Here is a 21,577-nt window from a genome sequence, read left to right on the forward strand (position 1 = left end):
GAACATCATCACATGTTTATGTGTCTTTTTCTGTCATGCATAGGCAATATCTAACCCTCTGTCCCCTTTCCATTAGTCCAACTCCACAGGTTGAGTGGGTGAAGATGGGTCATCAACTTCCCAGTAAAGCAAAACTGGAGAATCATGGGAAGTTGCTGATTGTGCCAAGAGTTGAACAGGAAGACAGTGGAAAGTACATGTGCAAAGCGAAGAACACACTTGGAGAAGCTGTCCATTACTTCCCAGTGACAGTAGAAGGTAACTGCAGCGTGCTGTGAATTTATGGTGGTGTTGGTGTAGTAGCTCTAATAAAACAGTGTTTGATGGTCCCTTAAAGGAGCAAGATTAAGTTGAGTGGTGAAAAAAGTACTCAGATCCTAAGTAAATATACAACACTGTAAATGTAATGAAAACATGATATTTTTTTTATGTTTTTTAGGGGGATGTCTCTATTCAACAACTCATAGACACTTATTCAACATATTAAGAATTAAGATTAAGAATATTTTTTTTTATGTAATGAATATCTGTGTTGAATACATTCAAACTGTTACAAAAGGAGCGCACCAGTGAGGAGTGTTATATAAGAGCTGTAATTGCTTGTAAGTTAACATAAAACGCTGTTGCTTCATACTATTCCTAACAGATTTTCAGCTCAGGAGCTGTCTTATGGGCTAAGATGTTTGTGAGACCCCTCATCGTGAGTGCTAATGATGTAGATAAGAGTGAAGCATTGTCTCCTGACTAAACTTGAACTCATTGTGCAGGTGTTAACTTGTTTATTAGAAATCTCAGAAATAACCACAGTCTTATATAGATGTGTACAGAGGGCTAACAAATATTGTGGTGAGGCGGAAAGCAGCCTAAGTGTCTCCTGTCTGTCTGTCAAGGATAACCCTGTAAATGTAGCATTTATGGACTTTTGTATCAAATAACATAAATTGCATAACTGTTCCTGTGAATGTGTAAATGCTCAGCCTCGTTCTTGTAATGACACTCATTAGTTGGATGATATCGTGTTCTTTGTGTGTTCCCAGAGCCTCCAGAGTGGGTGTCTGAGCCTGAGAGTCAGCTCAGTATGATTGCCGAAAATGTGTTCATCAAGTGCTCTGCCAGTGGGACTCCTCAGCCGACTATAACATGGAGGGTGAATGGTGAACCTCTGCAGGGTCAGTCCCACAACAGCCTCACTTCGGATTCACTTCATTATTTAAAACCCTTTTGAACTGAGGGCTTGTCCTGATGACTCAGCTATTTTAACAAAAAGGTTAACTGTTGATGTTGTCTTACCTGTCCTCCTTTTTAAACACAACATATTATATAATATAAAACATGGGGAGAGAGTGTTTAACAGTTGGCAGGAGAGATCGCCTTAGCTTGTTGGACTAGGGGTATGATTCTTCAGCTGTGAGAGGTCCTTGATTCAAATTCTGGAGGAGGCGTGTGAATTCTCCCACTAGTGATACATTTTATCTTACAAGTAGATTTTTATGTAAAATTATGAAAGAAAAAGTACTCCAGCATGTTTTACGGCTGCACATGAAAACAAAAAAGTTGTATAAATCCTTTTGTGGCTCCAGAAAAATGTCCTTAAGTGAGCACTGGTTAGGGCTGAAGAATACAAGTCTGGATATGAAACAAATCTGTGTGAAGTTACAAAGGAGTGATCGGCCAGACCTCTGCTTCTCATCTCTGCTTGAGGCCAGCAGTTCCTGGATTTGCTGCTACCAGCATAACATACCTGAATCTCTGACCAAAATGTCTGTGCCTGACGTGCATTATGGGTAATGTAGGTGTCAGCTTTTGTCAAAGACGATGAAAATGCTTTTTCAGTAAGGTGAAACACTCTTAATCGACTTCTTAAACCACTAACAGGATAAATAATCAGACTGTTTAAAATGTTTGAAAACAACAAGGTATTAATTTAATCAGTGTTGTCACAATACATGAATTTGTAACTTTGATACAATACTTTAATATGAATATTCAATAATACCTTGTTTGATACCATGAGGGAAAAACTGAATATTGAGGGCATTAAATTTGTAGTATTTTCCTATGAACTGAAACTCAGCTGATGAGATGCCTGATAGCTCTCAGGGGGATTAGCTTGGCTTTGAGAGTTACAAATGGCTGTTGGGCCAACAACAGGACATCACACTTATCAACAACAGTTTACTGGGCCTGCTTAATACAGTACTTCTGTGATGTTGAATGGGAGCTGTCACCAACCCCGAAAATCTTTATAGAAGTTGGTGCGACGGTTCTTCAGGTGCTTTGCTGAATTTGTTGTGTTAGCACCTTTCCTTAGCATTTTGTTTTTATCCTCTGACTTTCCTTGTTCATTTGCCTAAAATGTAATGTGTTTCCTAACAGCACTCCTGCGGTCGTGGAGACTCTGAACTTGCCAACTTGAACGAGCAATAACATCAAAACAATACAGAGCAAATGAGACAATGAGCCAGAAAGCAAAGCTGGTACCTGTGTATCCATACTGCAGAACATGAGTGTTGAAACTATTTAAAGTATTCAGAATCTATATGTATCAATAAATCAACATTTCTGACAACACTAAAATTAACCATAATATACTATAGCAACAACACGAACAGTTGCTTTTATTATGTGTGTTAAGAAATTATTTATGGTTCAACTTCACTACAGACAAAAGTCTTTAGAGGTTAGGAGAGTTCAGAAACCCAGACATTTTGCAGTCCTGCCTGAGTCACAACGATCGTTCCACCATGTCTGTGACAGGAGGGAGAAGAGTCAGTGCTGGGCAGAGAGGTGGCCGGTTTAATGCAGGAAAGGAAGTGGCAGTTAACCCACCACTGGTAGCCAGTGAAGTGTAAATATAAAAGAGGGGAAATTAAGCTGAGGTTTTCAGGCAAGTTACCCTCAATTATTACCTGTGTTAAATCTACATTCTGTGTTGCAATATCAGTGGTGATCATCCAAATCTTTTGTGTTTACTGAATGTATCTTTGGTCTTTTACAGAAGCCCCTGCAGGCAACAGGAGGGTGTTAGATGACACCATACTTATATCCAACGCCAAATCATCTGACAGTGCAGTCTATCAGTGTGAGGCCTCCAACAGACATGGAACCCTTCTGTCCAATGCAAACATTATGATAATGAGTAAGTCCGACAGCTTTTAGTTCACATTTTTCATCACTTCTGTTGCACCATCATGTTTTTTATCAAGTACAAGTTCCTGACTAAGTGTCAGACTGTGCAGTGAGTCACTTAGAGGCTGCTGACTGATGTGTCAAGCGAGAGAGCTGGTGCTGATGTTGGCATATGCCCATAAAGCAGCGAGGAGCCCAGGGACGGAGGGCTGTCTACAAGCTGTACTCCTTCATTCAGGCTAGCGGATCTCCCTGTGGAGCAACAAGCCCAGTTTCCTGCCATTTATATGCTAACAAGTTCCCCCTCAATTCCATATTGATACCAGGGCCATAAGACAAACATGTGCTGCTTTACAAGCACAGATAAAAAAATATAAAAGACAAAATGTTGCTTTCCGTCACTCTGCACAAACTTGGGGGGTTTGTTCTCGGTGACACAGGAGTTAATACAGCTGGACAGTCTCTGAATGCTAAGTCCCAGTTGCTGCCTTTGTAAACAATTAGGAAAGACAGGCCATTTTAATGGGAGGCTTTGGCGACAACCGATAAGGTGCTCGTGCTCGGCTAACTCATTAATCCATTGTATTCTTCTTTGATTTCATTTTCACATTGACGCATTTCTGACAACCTGACAGCTGAATTATTTCTTGACACAAAGGAGCGACAATTAATGCACGGGGAAGGCAACAGTGTTGTCGCCTTACTTGGTCCACCATTATCTGCCACTGTCCTTCCTGTTTTAAAAACTGCTATACTACAAATCTGATCTTGCTAATTTTTATCTCCTAAAAGTCCTGAGAGTACAGTAGTCAAGGGCCACACCTAGGTTCATCCATGGTGGAATACCTGCACTCTGTTTTTCCTATAAGCTAAGATTGATGATTGGATTCTCCTGCCTGGTGTTTACAGATCTGCCCCCTGTGGTTCTGACCTCTGAGGGGGAGGAATACTCTGCTGTGGAGGGGAAGGCAGTGATGATGCACTGCAAGGTCTTCAGCTCTCCTCCTCCTGTTATCACTTGGTAAGTCTGCAGTTTGTTCCTGTCTCTCACACACCAGCAGAGAGCAGTAGATCTCAGCTGGTTGATGCATACACTCCCTCTTTATACTGTTTGTATCTTTATCGGTGACCTGCAGTTTCTTTAAAACACACTAAAGTAACCCTGTCGCTCAACACTAATGTTCTGGTCAGCAACTTTTATTTCTTCCTTGCTTCCCCTCTGTAGTGTTTAACCGTTTAAACCGCCGCTGTGTTCATGTTTAATTTGACCTGAGGGAAGTTTGACGCGATTGTTCTGAATGTTTTCCAGGAGCAAAGATGACTCCTCTGAATCGGTGGAGGGGCCGAGGGTTACTGTTCATGAAAACGGCTCGCTGGAGATTTACAGAGTAGAGAAAGATGACACGGGGCAGTACACATGTTTGGCTAAAAACACAGAAGGATTGGCCGCCATCAATGCCATGCTGAATGTGAAAGGTAAACAGCTTTACCTGTAAAAGTGTTTGCAGTGGCTCCCACGTCTTTGCAATTTAACTAATACAGTTGTGCCTATGGAAGATCCCACTAGAATAGCCGTGCCTCCGGAGAACCTGCAGATCCTAATAGGTACCACAGCCCAGCTCTCATGCCTCGCAGAGTACGACAAGTCCTTCAGCAACGACTTTGAGCTCCTGTGGGAAAAAGATGATATGGAGATATCCCTCAACTATACTGAGAATTCAAGGTATTTTATTTTATGTTTTACAGCATTGCAAACTTAATCTGAGCAGGAAACTCATTTTACTTTTCAGTTTTGTCAATCAATAATGTGTCTCTATCTCTCTGTCAACAGATACTTTGTGGAGGATGGTATTCTTCAGATCATCAATGTAAGCCATAGGGACCAGGGTGTGTACACATGTGTGGCAAGAACTCCAGTGGACCGAGACACGGCCTCAGCACTGCTCATTGTCCTAGGTGAGCTAACATATGAGCAAAATTTCTGCTCTGAGCCAAAGGATCAGAGACCCCTGGTGCTACATTAATGTATGACACATTTACAAATGGATCAATATGTCAGGAAACAAAAGCAGAGCATGAACACGCAGACCATGATTTTATTAGCGCAGCACCATGCCTGACAATCACCCTTTTGAGATATTTTTGACATTTTAAAGTATAAAAGAAATAGTGGCAGCCTTATTCAGCGATGCAGCTCGTTCCACATCCTCTGGCACTCTGGATGATGTGATTGAACATTTGTTCCCTTGGCCTTTTTTGCTGAAGAGATTGATGTGTCTGTGATTTTCCAAAGCCATGTTGTTGTGATGGTTTTCAGACGTCCCAGATGCACCTGAGTACTTGGTACTGTCTGAACACAAGACCAAAAGTGTGAAACTGAAATGGATCCCAGGGGACGATCACAACAGCACAACCACAGGTAAAAGGAGCATCTGTGTGTGCAGGTGTCAGTACATACAGTATAGTACTCACTGAATCTCTCAGTGACTGGTATCAATATGATATACACATTTTTGGGCATCATTCTGCATGTTAATAGATTTGTCTGATACCAACTTGTACAATATGAATCTATTATTGATTCATCCAAGCATGAATTATGATTAGTCTCCCTGAGGAATATACAAGCCCAGAGCAGGGTTTGAGGAGTTTTCTGCACAGCTGGTGGTTAGATAAGCAATCCTTTGGCAAGAACCATAGCAGCGAGGGATCGCTCTGATTGTCTTTCTGCCTGTCAACAGAGTTTATTATCGAGTACGAGGAAAGCCAGTGGGAGCCAGGAAACTGGAAGGAGCTGCTCCGAGTTCCCGGCAACCACAACTCGGCCGTCCTCAAGCTCCAAGGCCACGTCAACTATCGTTTCCGTGTGTCCGGTGTCAACACTGTAGGGAGGGGTCCTTCCAGCGAACCCACAGAGAGATACAAAACCCCCGCGGCAGGTCTGAGGCATCTTCCTTTCATTGTTTATTGTACTTTTTGATAAGGTCCTCCAGGCCACTTGAGCTGCCAACACTGCTGTTGTGTGAACTATGAAACACTCAGACCTGCCACATAATTGATTCCATTTTTGTTGAAAATCTGCTCTCTTGTGTGTCTATTCACCGGAGATTTCTTCCACTAACAATGTCGACAAAATCTATATTCCTTCTTTTGTACAGCTCCTGACAAGAACCCTGAAAATATCAAAATCGAAGGTCATTTGCCAGATGAAATGGATATCAACTGGGAGGTAAGAAATAGGGTTTGGTCTTTTATTATCCTCTTACTGTGAATTCTGTAAAGTCAGCCACCTTTACATAGTTAATTAATCACATCTGCTGTAGTTTTTGGAAGTCAAATAATTTCTCTAAGAGAGCTGAAATGAGGTTTTATCAATGTTTCATAGGCAATTACCAACAGAAATAGGAAATAGAAAAGGTCCACTTCTGATATTTCATTCTGTGGTTCAGATCTATAGAAACACCTTTTTCTGGGGTCACTCTGATTGAGTTTTCCATTGAAAGTCGCTCCTTTTCTTTGATTAGAAAGAGAAAGAGAGCTGTGAAAGGGAAATTTTTCCTTTAATGCGTACAGTAATATATTCAGGTTTATTGTAAAAAGATAAATCTTTCCTTCACTTATTATCTGGTCGCCCTGTCATAGTAGCACAGGCCTCCGAATCCTAGATTCATGAGCTCTCCCACTGTTAATGATTTGCTTTTGTGGATAATGGTATCTCATTCTATTTCTCACGGCCCAACTTCTGTGAGGAGATAAATCTTTTCATCTATGATGTCCTAGCAAGCCCTGTATCAAAGGAGAGCCATGCTGCTAGGCCAGGTCAATTGTTCCATTGTTTTATTAGATAGCGGGATAAAACACTGCCAGCATTCCAAGCACAGTTCACTGGGCTAGCTTGTCATTTTAATCCCACAGAGGCAGTGACATTGAGCGGTGAAATACAAGAAACGTCTTGTGCAACTGTGAAAGTCTCTATGAAACTATTCACACTGTTGTTCTTCCTTTTCATCTGTGCTTTCTTTTCTTGACATTATTCAGCCTTTGTTACCCATTGAGCACAATGGCCCTGGTCTGGAGTATAAGGTGAGTTACAGGAGGCAGAACGTGGAGGAGGACTGGAAAGAACACATGGTGAAGAGACACTCATTCCTGGTGAAGAACACTCCCACCTTCGTGCCCTATGAGATCAAGATCCAAGCCAGGAACCATCAGGGCTGGGCCCCCGAACCCAAAATAGTCATTGGCTACTCAGGAGAGGACGGTAAGAAGTCGGCATTGTACTTAATAATGTTTTTGATATTAGATCACATGACTATTTAATGTAAAAGTCGTCGCTCGTAGTGATTAAGCCACAAGGAAATATAACCCAACTCTGCACTTTCCCGTAGGTCTAAAGAGCCTTTCAGCTTCTTCTAACTTGTTTTGTTTTCCCATCTGCAACTCTTCTCTCATCAGCCTTTCTTCCAGCCAAAGCAGGCAGCTATTTTCAGCAAAAAAAGCTCTGATAAACCCACTACCTGGCAAATTTAGCAACTAGCTGGTGAACATAGTGCAGCATTTAGCTGCCAAGTAGCCAGATATTTCCCTTTGGAGAAGAAACAGTCCTCAATGGAGAGTGAATGATGAACTTACACTCATCAGATGCCAAGAAAAACAGCGGTAGTGAAACCTTTTCACTTAAAGGATAACTACCGTTTTTTACAACCTGGACCGTGTTTCTAGCATAAAATACGATGCTTTACTCACCCAGATAACTTTGGTGTCATTTGGCGTCGTTCGGACGAAATTAGATCCAGTGTAGCGCCGATATATCCATATAATGCGAGTGACGGGGCACCGAAGCGCAGCCTCTATGAGCATTGTCTGCCACGAAACTAGTTCATTTCACCAATATTTTGTTACGATATGCTAGTGCTATTCCCCTCTGAGTCCGGGCTCGTCTGCTGTCAACATCCGGGGTCTGTAGGTTGATCTACTACCTCTGACCTGGAAGATGTCGTCTCTGAGCTGCGCGCACAAACACGACAGCCCGGCTTGTTTACCTGTAGCTGCTACTGCTAGTTTGACCCCGGATGTTAATAACGGACGAGTCCGGACTCAGAGGGGAATAGCACTAGCGTATCATGACAAAATATTGGTGAAATGAACTAGTTTCGTGACAGATAATGCGTTATATAGAGGCTGTGTGTCGATGCCCCGTTACTCGCATTATATGGATATACCGGCGTTACACTGGATCTAATTTCGTCTGAACGACTTCAAATGACACCAAAGTTATCTGGGTAAATGATAATATTTTTTTGCTAGAAATAAGGTCCAGGTTGTAAAAAACGGTAGTTATCCTTTAACTAAGAAAAAAACAAAAAAAAAAACAGCACAATTTTCTAATAAAACATTTAGTTTTGATATATGATATTATGTCAAACACTAATTTGGATATCACTGAGTTACTATTTCCATATAAGCAGGATTAAAAAACAATAAATCAAGATAACTGACACTTACTTGTTTCACCATTAGGTGTAATTATTGTTCAAGTTACTGCCATTTGATAAATATACATCGAAATCTACCTCTAACTTGAGTTGTAATGCCAGCTTTTATGTAGTGTCATACATAGAGAGAATTCAATCATTCTTGTGAACCTTCTTTATTTTGAGAAAAAAATGTAACTTGACGTCTGTCGCAAAAGTCAGGTGCTATAAAAAAAAGCTTCTGAACTTTAAGGTTAAGAATCTAGCCAGAAAGTTTTCTGGTCACGAATCAAATTGAAAATATTTCCTGACAAAAAGACGGCATCCAGAGAAAGTCAGACCTTTTTAATATTCGCATCCGTTTTCTTGTTGCTAGTTTCCGTGAAAAGCGATGGCAGATTATGAAAAAATTATAAAAAAATTGATTATGCGTCTGGAGTTCACTGACTTAAACTTGTATGGTTTCTGGGTATTAAAGTTCACAACACTTCCACTTACCTCTTGCTGCTATTTGGATCTGCCAAGTGCAAAGCAGCCAGTGTAGCTTTAGGATATGTGATTTTATGGAGAAAGATGTGGTTTAATTAAAAACATCTTTCACCCCTTTCTGCTCAACTCTGATATTTTCAGCTGCAGTATTCAGGTGGACTTTGTGAAATGATTTATTTATAAGTTTTGTGATTTTGTTGAAATATTCTACACTTGGGGTTTGACTTAGACTTTCAGTTTCAAGGTTGTGTATCTCAGCAGTTAGAGCTTCTCAAGTTAGTACAGAAGTTTACTGTATTTCCTGTGTTTAGCTTTCTTCTGGACTTGCCCCCAGGAAGTCACTTCAGGTCATGACTCTTCCCCTTGTTGTGTCTTAACTCCAATGTGGTGTTGTCAAATGCAGTATTTACACCCCTTAGGTCAACGGTTTTATCTTTTTTGTTAGCGTCTGTCACTGTATTACAGTGATATTAGTCCCTAATAGGTGTTACGGTAAATAGATGGTCACAATGTAGTTAGTTGTGTAGTATTTCAGGTATTTTTGTCTTTTTGTTCATTTGTTTATTTCTGATGTAGCTTTAATATGAAATCATTTGAGTTGTTTTCAGGATAACTCAAACTGGTTTATCCTTGTCTTGTCTCTTGTTTTTCCTTGACTTACTTTCAGCTTACTGTAGATTCTTATGTGTGTTTGCCTTTGCAGTTCCCTCTGCTGCACCCGATGATGTAGCTGTGGAGGTGATGAACAGCTCAGTGGTCAAGGTTAGCTGGACGCGTGTACACAAGGACAAGTTACATGGACATCTGGGAGGCTACAGGGTAATACCTCAAAAACAGACCTTTGCTTTTAGACAGAGCTTAAAAGGAATGGCCCTGACCTTGCTCTAAACGTTTGCTTCTCTCACCCCATGCTGTCTCCTTTACTCAGCCAGCTCAATGCACTGACCACCAGAAAAAAACACAATAACTTATTCAGCATTCTCTCACACATATACAAATGTACGAAGTTTGATGTCTTGCGGCTGCTACTGAGGACGCCGCTCTGTATTTCTTTCTGAATGTAGATAAGCTGGTGGCGTCTGCGCAGTCTGGTGAACTCAAAGAAAAGCCACGGAGACAAACACACGCTAACGTTCCCCGGGTACCGGAACCATGCTGTGATACCGGGTCTGACGCCCTTCTCCGAGTACAACCTCATCGTCATGACCTTCAACGGGCGGGGCAACGGCCCGGGCAGCCATCCCGTCAACTTCAAAACCCCAGAGGGAGGTAGGATTGTGGAAAAACAGCATGGAGTGTATTGATTCACAACTACTGAAGGGAAAATCTAATAATAGCCAAGAAAACTGGGTTGCAGAATTCGACTGTTTACACTGTGTGTATTACCGTCTTTGCCCCCACAGTCCCAGAGAAAAATCCTGTTTTCAGGGTCGCAGAGGTACAGAAGCACAGTGTCTCTCTGGTCTGGGCCCCGCCATTGGAGCCTAATGGGATTCTCACCGGGTATCTCCTCGAGTATCAGCTCAGTACGTATCCTCACGCCACATGCTTGCACTTAACTAACTCAGATATAATAGCTATGCCCCCACTGGGAGATTATGTTTTTTCTCTTGTGTTTGATGGCGTTTACATTCCTCTGTTTGCAGTATATACAACAACACACAGGCCATATGTTTCAATTTGGAAACAGTGACTCTCTATCAGAGACTTGAACAGCCTCACTGCTTTAAATTCAAAGCCTCGACCTCCATATTAAATTGTATTGTGTTGATACAGACAAGTGCATACAGTGCAGGAGTATATTGGTAAAAGAAAGGTGAGGATCTTTGGCATGCTGGTGATTGTCTAACCCATGATCCTCAGCAAGGAAAGGAAAATCATTGTGCTACTCTAATAGGGCCGGGGTCATGGTGAGATCAGAGTGTGTGTATAGGAAACATGTCAGGGTGATGTCTGATGGCCTGTGTGTCACGATCGTGGCTCAGCCAGTGCTGACCAAGGCCGCTGTGTCACAGTCTGTTAAGGTCCAGCTTTACTGACCCGATCCTGTCCACAGGGGACATCCTTACCATAGCTCAAAGTCGTGGGGGATACCATCACTGAACACATCCAATGTGTGCACACTTTGCTGTCCTTAAACAAAAGTCATAACCGAGCTAATGACTAACTTCCAACAACGTCTTAGCGCCGCATTTCCCGGCTAATTGAGTTTGATTTGGCGGCTGCACAAGAGGGCCAAGTGTCATACAGTCTTTCAGGAGAGGACATTTTCATTGGGCCACAGCAATAAAAAGCTGATGGACCCTATGAAGTGTGACTTTTTTTGAAGTCCCCTTGAAGGAAGTCATGTGTGAAATGTTGAGGATAATGTAGCCAGCTGTCAGTGGATCATCAGTGGCACAAGTGAAATCTCAAGCTGCAACGCAGCTGTTTAAGGACTACGCCCATCTTCACAGCAGCCTTTTATAGCTTCACATCTCACAGGTTTCACAGGATTGTAACAACACACTGAGCATGCAGGAATACCAGCATGTTTAAACTCTTTAACCTACCTGCTTTTTTTTGTTGTTCAAGTTGTTGAGAAAAGATCAATGACTCTGTCAATACAATGGCCTGCTCATAGAAGTTAGGCAATATGTCCAGTAGATGTGGACATGATAGAGGATTTTCTTCTACCAGTACACTTTTTTAGTGATATTTACAGCTGTTCACTGACCGTGTACAGAAAGTTTTGGTCTGTATTCTTTCCCAAACAAATTCCTGAATGTAAAGGCTGAACGTTCCCCTCAACATTGAGTGGGTGGTATGGTCACACTGCCTTAAAGAGCTGCCACCCACTCCAAAGCCTGGGGCAGAGGAGGCCAGTGCAGACTAAACAACTATTCGACTGCCTCTCAAGAAGCTAGTCACACCACTTGACAAGGAAAAGATAAGTGTGTCACAAAGGTGAAGCTGAGAACTCACACTCGATCATTTCTGTCAAAATATGTCTCCTATTTCGGCATTCTATGTGGCATAGTAGCTACAGTTTACATTTACACTGCAAATGTATTTATGTTGCAAATATTTCAACACTTCTTTATTTGAGTTACTGTAGAGCGACTTATCAGCTCCTACAAGAGTGGGAGTTACAAATGACCTTTGCTTCAGTTAATTCTGTTTTTCTTCCAATTTGAGTTCAACTCGTACTTAGAGTCGGGTCATTCTCAGATTTCAGTGCTGCTGAGTCTTGGTCTGTTTGCCACTCCACAAGGCCAACCATATTTGGCCCAGCAGGGCTGAAGAATATTTGGAGATGTTATTGTCTGAAGTCAGCAGCCTTCGGCCAGTTCACGCTATAAGATCATGTGCACCAGCTGTCAGGCCTAAGTGTCTCCGGATTAGTCAGAAAGTGCCCATCCATTGGGTACAAACATGACTCTTGTGGATTCTTCTCTGTAGCAGCCTGGATTGCATAATTTACCAAAAATTGACCGTTTTTGTCTGTAGGGACAAAGCAAAACAAAACAAAAGGAAGTCGTGATGTCTGATAACAGTGGGTGGTGTCCAGGCAAAGAGAGAAGCAGGCGAATACATTCTCGCCATTGTTTCTGTTACCTCCTACCAGAGAGACGTGGCACCTCTTTCACAGCAAAGGTCACTTCAACACCTGCTGTGTTTGTTTTTGTTACAAAGAATATAAATGCCACCTCCCTGCCTACTGGGCTGCTTTACGTAGTGAAAAATGAGATCCCATCACAATGTAGACAGAGACAACACCAACAAGTTCAAGTTGTGAATGTGCAGGACACAATCTTTTTGTTGTTGTAATATGCAAAATAACAACTTAATGGGGTATTAAGCCAAACAAGCAAATGACAAGTTATCTTTCGCTGAAGCCAAAAATCTAAAATCGAAGCCAAAATGAAAATTGACATTTGCTTTCTTTGGCATTGCTGAAAATGTCTTGTGATTGTCAGCTGGAAGTATTGTGAAATGTCAGTGGCTGGTGACAGTGCAGGCTGCAACTTTAACATGTGTGGGTAAAGGAACTACAAGGATCACTCAGTGACTAGTAAAATATAAATTGACACCTTGTGGTTTTTCTCTACTTTTATTCACTTTTTAGAAAGCATGCATGAGTAATTCCAGCTGAGCTTAAAGAGCTGAGCAACAGTACAATACCATCAGGATAAATAATAATAATAATAATAATAATTTTATTTATATGGCGCCTTTCATACATAAAATGCATCTCAAGGTGCTTTACACAAATCATCAAACAATTAAAAACAGTATTAATCAACAGTCAGGCAGTAAAAATACACAGTGACAACAAAACAATAGCAGTGATAAAACAAAAACAATCATACAAATAAAATTAGGCCAAGTTAAAAACAAATCAATTTGAGGAAAAAAATAAAAAGATAAAAGATACCATACTCAGATCCCTAATTATATGCTCTATTAAAAAGGAATGTTTTAAGTCGATTTTTGAAAATAGAGAGAGTATCTGCCCCACGAATTTGAATTGGGAGTTGATTCCAGAGAAGTGGGGCCCGGTAGCAAAAAGCCCTGCCTCCCATACTACTTTTTAATACTCTAGGCACAGCCAGCAAGCCTGCATTTTGGGATCGCAGAGTCTTATTTGGGTGGTAGGGAACTATAAGGTCCTCAAGATATGAGGGTGCCTGACCATGTAGTGCTTTATATGTAAGGAGGAGAACTTTAAAATCTATTCTAGCAGATACTGGGAGCCAGTGTAGAGAAGCCAAGACAGGCGAGATATGGTCTCTTTTTCTCGTCCCAGTCAGGACACGGGCAGCAGTGTTTTGAACTAATTGGAGTGTCCTTCGTGACTTACTCGAACAACCCGTCAGTAAAGAGTTACAGTAGTCAAGTCGTGAAGTCACAAATGCATGAATTAATTTTTCAGCGTCCTTAAGGGGATAGAAGGGATCTGATTTTGGAAATGTTACGCAGATGAAAAAAGACAGTTCTTGAGATTTCTTTAATGTGAGAGTCAAATGATAAATTCTGATCAAAAATAACACCAAGATTTCTGACCGTGAGGGCTGAAGTTAAAGAGATGTCATTTAAAATAACAGTATCATTGACTAGATGTTTTCTAAGATGTTTAGGACCCAGTACAATAACTTCAGTCTTATCTGAGTTGAGCAGCAGAAAGTTACGAGTCATCCATATTTTAATATCCTGCAGACAAGCTTGAAGTTTAGAAATTGAAAAACATGGGAGAAAGCTCCCTTATTCAAATGTAAGTAGAGGGTGTGAAGGCTGTAAAATATAAAAGGCATTTGGTCACCACATTGTCACTGAAATTACAATGTAGTTAGAGGGGTAGGAGCTAACAGGCACTCCGGAACAGGAGTACAACACCGTCAAGACAAAGAATTGGAAATGAGCAAGAAGGCTCCCTTATTAACTTTATTATTAATTAATAAATAGTGTATACAGACAGTTAAATGGTTGTTGTTTACCTACTTTTTCAGTGTAATTACCGCGTAATCTCTAGGACCCTCCTGAATGTTCATTTGTTTGCCTCGTATGCCCTTGCACATCTTCCTTTACCTACTAGTAGATTCCCAGGATGAAACCCAGCAGATAATCTAAAGCATTAACTTTTATATTTTTTTGCATATTTTTTACATCCAGTCAACGACACAGAGGAAGTGGGGTCACTGCAGACAGTAGACATCAGCAACCCCGACACCACCAAGTGGATCCTGCGTGACTTGGAGCCCGTGAGCAAATACAAGCTCTACCTGCGCTCCTGCACCACGATGGGCTGCGGGCCTGTTGTCAGCGAGGAGAGCATCACTACCCTAGAAACAAGTGAGTGACAGAGGGTGTAGAAAGCACTCGTACTAGGCTGTGTATATGTGCATACGCTTGTGGGTGTGGGTGGGTGGGATGAGTACATCGCTTCCTGGTGGAGACAATGAGAAGGCAGATGAGCAGAACTGGCCGGGCAGAAGTGAAGTGGGTGACAAAGCCTTTTCACTATTTCAAAATGGCATTGAACTAGTAGAATATGATATATGCCTGGGCAGCCAAGCTTTTCATATCTCCATGTAAGTAATTTTTGTGGATAAACAATTTCATATGGGTGTAGTGGAGGTTTTCATTTGTCACTGTCATGAGAGAGCAAGTGCTTATTGATTGGACAGAGAGTGTGAGCTATGAAACAATCAGAGAAGAAAGAAAATTGCTTTGAGCAGGAGGGAAACTGAAGGTTTTGATATTGAAATTGTGTAATCATGAAAGAGTTGATGGGTAAGTAATCATAATGAGCCAGCTTGTAGCATGTAATCTTTTCTTTTCAATTACATATCATTTGTTGAGGACTGCACGCCATACTTCAGCTGGCTCAGACTCAAGTCAAGCTTCTGTGAGATTGCGGTCGGTGTTATGAATGATTGGATGGGAAATGAAACAGGAAAGTGTGTGTGGATTCACCTAGGTGTCAGTGAAATGAACTGCAGCAACAGATACTGTCAGCAGCATAAATAATTGGGTGGCGCGTTTAATACAAATGCACCCTGAAGGAATTTAGCATGTCATTCAAGTTGTGTTTTGCAAGAACAACAAGCTCAACTTAATGTTGGAACACACTGCAGGTGTTGAATATGCGAGCGATTACTTAGTGTTTACTGGAAGAATCCTTACAATCACAGAAAGAAACTTAATTGGCTCTTAGGGGTTGTTTATTTGCATGCTGAAAAGCCAGCGAAAATGATTACAGGGAGAAGGACTCATTTCTTATTTTGAATTACAATTTTGTGGAGCTCTTACATGTGTGTGGGACACTCTTAAGATTTGAGCATTTAAGTTATTCATGACAGCTGTACTATGTGTGTGTGTCAGTGTTGTTCTGTTAATTGTCGTCTGCCTGCTTTCTCATGCGCCACTAAAACGTGTACTGCTTTGAGCATTACCTTTGATCATACAGTGTGTATTGGTAATGCATGTGTAAATGTCTGCTTAGCAATGCATTGTTTGTCTGTCTTTTTCTTTCTTGCTATTCTTTTTTTTTTTTTCCACAGCTTCCATTTTGGCTTCCACTGTCGGCCTCAGTATGTAGATTTGTTCTCATGTAGACACTGTGGCATGTCATACCTACACATATAATCTCAAATTACCCTGAAAAAATGTTGATAACACATGGAATGGAATTATTTATCTCTAAATTTGCTGTATGTTGGTATGGCATGTTTAACAGTCACGATTATTGTTAAAGGTAGTGCATGCATCCTTTAGATTTAGAAATGTGGACAGGTGTAGATGCTACAGGCCTGAATAAATTATCAGGGTTTCCATTGTCAAGCAGTTCAACACATTTTATTTTGTCTGCACTGAATTAAAAAGCTCCAAACACTCAGCTCCTCTGCAGATAATTGACCTTGTCTGCTGTTTGCCCTTGCCATCAGCAGAGAGCACTCTGATGCCTCCTTTCATTAGAAAAATGTCAACTTCTTCTAAGATAAAGTTTGTGGCTTCCTCTCGAATAGCAATGATAATGAGTAACCCAATTATAAATTCATATTAATCTTGGCTCATTAGTGACTGTAAACGAATATTGACTTTTATCCTAGCAACAGCAGACTCAGTGCAGCTTGTCTAACTCAAGCTGAGGAAATAAATGGTGCTTTAAGAGCCAAACCCAGGAAGAACATCAGACACGCCACACACATCTGCCCTTCTTCCTTTTAATGACGTGTAAAAAGAAAACTGATTCGAGATCAAGTGAAATGAATTACCACATCTCACCTTGTGTTTAAACAAAATGCAGTTTTTGTTTTTTAGATTGTTTCATGTAGACATGTAGTCCTCATGATTAGTTACTAATTTAGTTGAGTGTGAGTTTAGCTGAAAACAGCATGTGTTCTAACAGTAGAATGTAGTGCCCCAAGCTCTATTCCAATTGATAACCACAAGGTCTGTCTTTCTTTTTTAGGAAAGTCAGCTTCCCCCTCACCTCCAAGCACTCCAAAGTCCCCAGTGACCAAACCTACTCGTTCCACCATAGGTAGAGCTGCAGCACATTCTGACACATCGAGCATCAAACCAGAGACAAACAGAAACAATGAAAAGACTATGAATGTAGCTAGGTGGCATGATGACCGGCCAAAAAAGATCTAAATATTATGTAGGCTAAACTCTCGTCCATGTATTATTTTAAAAAAAGAATCTCCAATGGAAACACGGGTGTGAATGTAAAGTAACAGCTCAATTTTATTGTTTGACAAGTGCATACTCATGAAAATCTGGTTTTAATTTCTCTGCTGCACCACGGGGGAAATCTAGGATACGAGATCTATATCCCGAGCCGACAGCGTAGCTGCAGAGTGCAGTCACTGGAAGGGGACAAATATGTCTAATTGTCAGTGATTGATTTGTTGGGCCCCGGTCCCCCTGTACACGTCAGTATATTGACCTAACAGTCACCTGACATTTCCATGTAATCTTCAACTGGGTAAACAGCAACACCACTCTGGGACAAGTGGTTGTCTGGGGCAGCAGAGAAAATATAGAGAGGAGGAACATCCTCCTGGACCATGCCGGGGACGTGTGAGCTCATACTGGGAGGGTGATATTTACAGAACACTGAGATAAGTGGATAAGTGGAAGCTTCTGAAAGCTCCTATATGAGAATATTTCCTTGCCTCTCCTTATGAAAAAGCCTCCTGACTTTGAAGGGGCGTCTTCCAGGGCATCAGCTTCCTGCTGGGTGAGCAGCTGCTTTCTACAGCATTTAATAGCAAGCTGAGGAGCACGGCCGGTGACAAACCACGGCAGCCAGCCTTGGGATATTTTTAGTTCTCAGGCCCATGTCAGTGGAAGTCATCATACAGTTCCAATGATTGGAATTACCGTAGTTGCAGACTAATCCATCAACATTAGTCAGAGAGTGTCATTTGCAGTGGTTGGGATGGGCAGCGCAGACGCAGGTGTCCTTGTGTGCTGAAATTATCACCTGAGCAAATAATGCACCTGAGCTGGGACACAGCAGAAGATTTGCATGTTTGCCATGGGGAAATGAAGTGGATTGTGCTTTGTTGACTGGCCTAGACAGCTGCTGTCAAAGCTTACTTTTCCCATACTAATGATGCACATCATTCACCACATTATTGGATTTTTCTTTTTCCCCAGTTGGGTCTCAGAACGCTTTATTATAGTCTGAGGTATTTGAAGCTTAGCACAGATGAAATTTACTCTTGTTTCAGAGAGAATAACTTAAAAATAGGATTATTAAAGCCCACTAATAATTGGATACATAAGAGAAGGAAAGAGAGCATAATCAGGGCTGTGGCTACATTGAGTCACTTTCAGTTCATCCACCAACGAGGTTCTGTTTCCACCCATGTCTGTTGGTCGGCTGGTTGGTTTGTCAGCAGGATAACAGAAAATCTACCTCACAGATTTCCACAGAACTTGGATGGATGATGGGTCTCAGCCCAGAATAGACCCCATTAACTTTTGGTGCAGCATTTTTTTTTCAAAAATTTGCAAACATTTTTGTCAATTTCTCAGGAATAATGCACGGACCTTAATGAAATAAAGCAGGCATATTTAGGTGGCTGGTATGAATGACTACAAAAGGGGACTGTTGGGCCTCTAGTTCACTAAATCATTAACTAATTCAAAAATGACAATAGATTAATAATGAAAATAAAAATGAGTATATTATTCATTTAAAGAATTTAGAATATTAAACATAAATATGTGGTATATTCATGGAGGAAGATAAACATTTTATGAAACACAATTGAACAGTAAATTTAATGAAACTTATAAGAAAATCAGAAGTAATCTGAATGTTTTCATAGGGTCTCCTCTGGCCAACAGAAACTCTGTAGGGGTAATGTGACTTCACTACTGTTTTTCTAAAATCCCTAGACCTGAGTTTTACTGACAGAATCTGAACTAGTGTTGACCAGTGTGGATGTGTAAAACATCTTTCTATGATGTGATGACATCATAAACTGTATAGCGCATTCAGGACTCTTCACACAATTTTGACGACACATCTCCCATAAGATCTCTGTAGATCTCCATTTAGCTTTGCAGGCTCCACATAGTGATTTCATTTCCATATCCACATTACTCTTGTCATTTGTATTGTGGAGGTGTCCCCCTCCTTCAGACATAATTGATGCCTCCTTAAACTAGTGTTAGGAAACAAAAAAGCATGCTCGCCTCTTCTATAGAACGTGAAGAGCGACATCCTTCATCGCATGACAACACTCCAAACCTCTCCATGATGGCTTTGATCTGCTTTGTCCGTTACTAACCCATCTCCTCCATTTCTGTTCTCTATCATCTTCTCTCATTTCTCCGTCAGTCCCAGTCCTGTTGAATGTTAGCTCAGCTGTCAGTGACAGGTTTGCGAATATCAGCTGGATATCTGGAGGAGGGCACACAGAGTTTTATATTGCATATATGAACAAGCGTAAGCTCATATTTTTTGCTGTTATTTTATGTAGAATGTGTAGGTGAAACAGCTAACTACTTTAGATGTTTTGTGTCTGAAATGGCCCCTCGTGTGTCTTCATTCATATCTGCACTAGAATTAGCAGTATAGTGTTCTCATCCTGATCATTCACCCTCTGCACAGGTGAGGGTCTCTGGAAGATATCAGAGGCCTTAAACACCTCTAAGACTTTCCACATCATTGACGGGCTGGAACCTGGGACAGAGTACACTGTGCGCCTTATTCCTAACAGCCGGGTTGATAATTCTAGTATATTTGAAGACGTTATCTCGACCAGGTCCGCAGGTGAGGACGGCAACCCAAAATAGCTGCAGTTAAAACAAGAAAAAAAGAAAGAAAAGCAGGCAAAACTAATTGACCTCTCATTGAACAGAGTTCAGGTGCACCCAGCGTGTCCTTGAGCAGTGACTCAAGCCGCGGTGTGTGGTGCTTTGCGGTGTCACTAGGATTTAATTTAGCCACGCAGACTCGCTAGCAGGAATTACATTTGTACAGCGTTCCTTACTTGATTAATTAGACAAGCAGGATTAGCTGTTTAATATTAATATTGGAGCGTTTCCAGCAGCAGCGCGCCCTGCCACCTCCTGCCTTTGCATCAGATAGGCTTTGTCGATTGTAAACATTCAATCAAGTGTCCTGATGAAAAGGCCACTGCGTGTCAAAGTCACAGGGTTTTGTTCTCCTCAGGTCTGGCCAGCATCCACGGAGGGATATCCACCCAGGGCTGGTTCATCGGCCTGATGTGTGCCATCGCTCTCCTCACACTCATTGTGTTGATCGCCTGCTTTGTCAACAGAAATAAAGGAGGGAAATATTCTGGTAGGCGCACACTCGGAAACACACACACATCTAACCTGCGTGAATACTAATAGCTGCTCCGATCACTTCATTATATTTCCATTTTTCTGTTTGTTGCTATGAAAGAAATTATCAGTCACCCTTAGAAGCCATTACAGGAGTATGTAAGCTGATATGTTTTTTTTTATTTCAGGCCACAGAATTATATTAATGCAAATGTACATAAAAAAAGGCTTGTGTATTGATAGGAAAATAAGCGTTTCTCGTGTATGTCCAGCATTTGAATTTTACATTATTTAGACACGCAGCTTTTTCCAGCAGCAATCTAAACGAAGTGCAGCCCACAGCGAGACAAAATGCAAATGCTGCACACGGGGCCGCTGCACAGGGAATGATGACATAAGCTCCGTGGTATCTCAATGTTATTCCTGCTATTGGGGACATGAGAGTCCTTATCGGCTTTATTATTCACAGCTAATGGCCATCAGGTTGTCGTCTGGGCAGCGATCGCTCCGCTCGTCAGCAGAAAAAAGAGCGAGACGCAGCTCTGTCCTTTGTTTTCTCATTAAGTTCTCATTATCACCCGGAGCTCCAACAACCTTTTCTTTCATTTGCCTGAGCAATTTTTTTTTCTTTCTTTTTTTTTCTGTTACATCACATATAGAATGGTATATTTTCAAGTGCTCTATATTAAATCTTTTTGACATTAATTTAACATTTATATAAAAAGAATATGCAAATAAAAGCTTGATTTAATATAAACTTCGATTTAGATTTCAAAAAATCACATGAAAATGTATTTGAACATCATTTATTTGACATATCGCAATCTTTCTTAAAGCTTTCACTGATCTTCCATTCATTGAGTAAGTGCAGGGAATCAGGGACTGACACTCAAACGTATTCAAACAACGCAACAGTCAGGGGATAAAATGATCTTCATTGGCTGCCGTCTCTTGTGGAAATCACTGATATCTTCTCCTCATTTTGTGAGCAGTAAAAGAAAAAGAGGACCTTCACCCAGACGTGGAGTCCCAGGGCATGAATGATGACACATTTTGTGAATACAGGTAAGCATAACCCTCTGAGCAGTATTTCAACACCTCACTGCAATTCACGCGCAATATTGTATGAATTTTTCTTGTGCTAGCGGTCGTTTCCATCTTCTTCTCTCAGTAATTCTTTCTGCTTTCCT

The 21,577-nt window shown here is 41.2% G+C and overlaps 1 protein-coding gene across 4 annotated transcripts in view; it reads left to right on the forward strand.

The window, feature by feature from the left end:
- Positions 1 to 21,577, forward strand: part of chl1b (cell adhesion molecule L1-like b) — a 71,457-nt gene that overhangs the window by 45,251 nt on the left and 4,629 nt on the right. For all 4 annotated transcript variants that reach the window (XM_084349329.1, XM_084349330.1, XM_084349328.1 and 1 more), the window contains 17 exons: positions 77 to 258; positions 1,038 to 1,169; positions 2,999 to 3,139; positions 4,039 to 4,150; positions 4,439 to 4,605; positions 4,687 to 4,852; positions 4,961 to 5,085; positions 5,447 to 5,548; positions 5,871 to 6,068; positions 6,288 to 6,358; positions 7,168 to 7,390; positions 9,796 to 9,911; positions 10,157 to 10,361; positions 10,496 to 10,618; positions 14,745 to 14,924; positions 20,272 to 20,403; positions 21,380 to 21,452. In XM_084349329.1, the coding sequence (XP_084205455.1) occupies positions 77 to 258; positions 1,038 to 1,169; positions 2,999 to 3,139; positions 4,039 to 4,150; positions 4,439 to 4,605; positions 4,687 to 4,852; positions 4,961 to 5,085; positions 5,447 to 5,548; positions 5,871 to 6,068; positions 6,288 to 6,358; positions 7,168 to 7,390; positions 9,796 to 9,911; positions 10,157 to 10,361; positions 10,496 to 10,618; positions 14,745 to 14,924; positions 20,272 to 20,403; positions 21,380 to 21,452 (2,448 nt within the window). The remainder of the gene's footprint in view (positions 1 to 76; positions 259 to 1,037; positions 1,170 to 2,998; positions 3,140 to 4,038; positions 4,151 to 4,438; positions 4,606 to 4,686; positions 4,853 to 4,960; positions 5,086 to 5,446; positions 5,549 to 5,870; positions 6,069 to 6,287; positions 6,359 to 7,167; positions 7,391 to 9,795; positions 9,912 to 10,156; positions 10,362 to 10,495; positions 10,619 to 14,744; positions 14,925 to 20,271; positions 20,404 to 21,379; positions 21,453 to 21,577) is intronic.

The sequence above is a fragment of the Pagrus pagrus genome (assembly GCF_965226575.1).
Source record: "Pagrus pagrus genome assembly, chromosome: 3".
NCBI lineage: Eukaryota > Metazoa > Chordata > Actinopteri > Spariformes > Sparidae > Pagrus > Pagrus pagrus.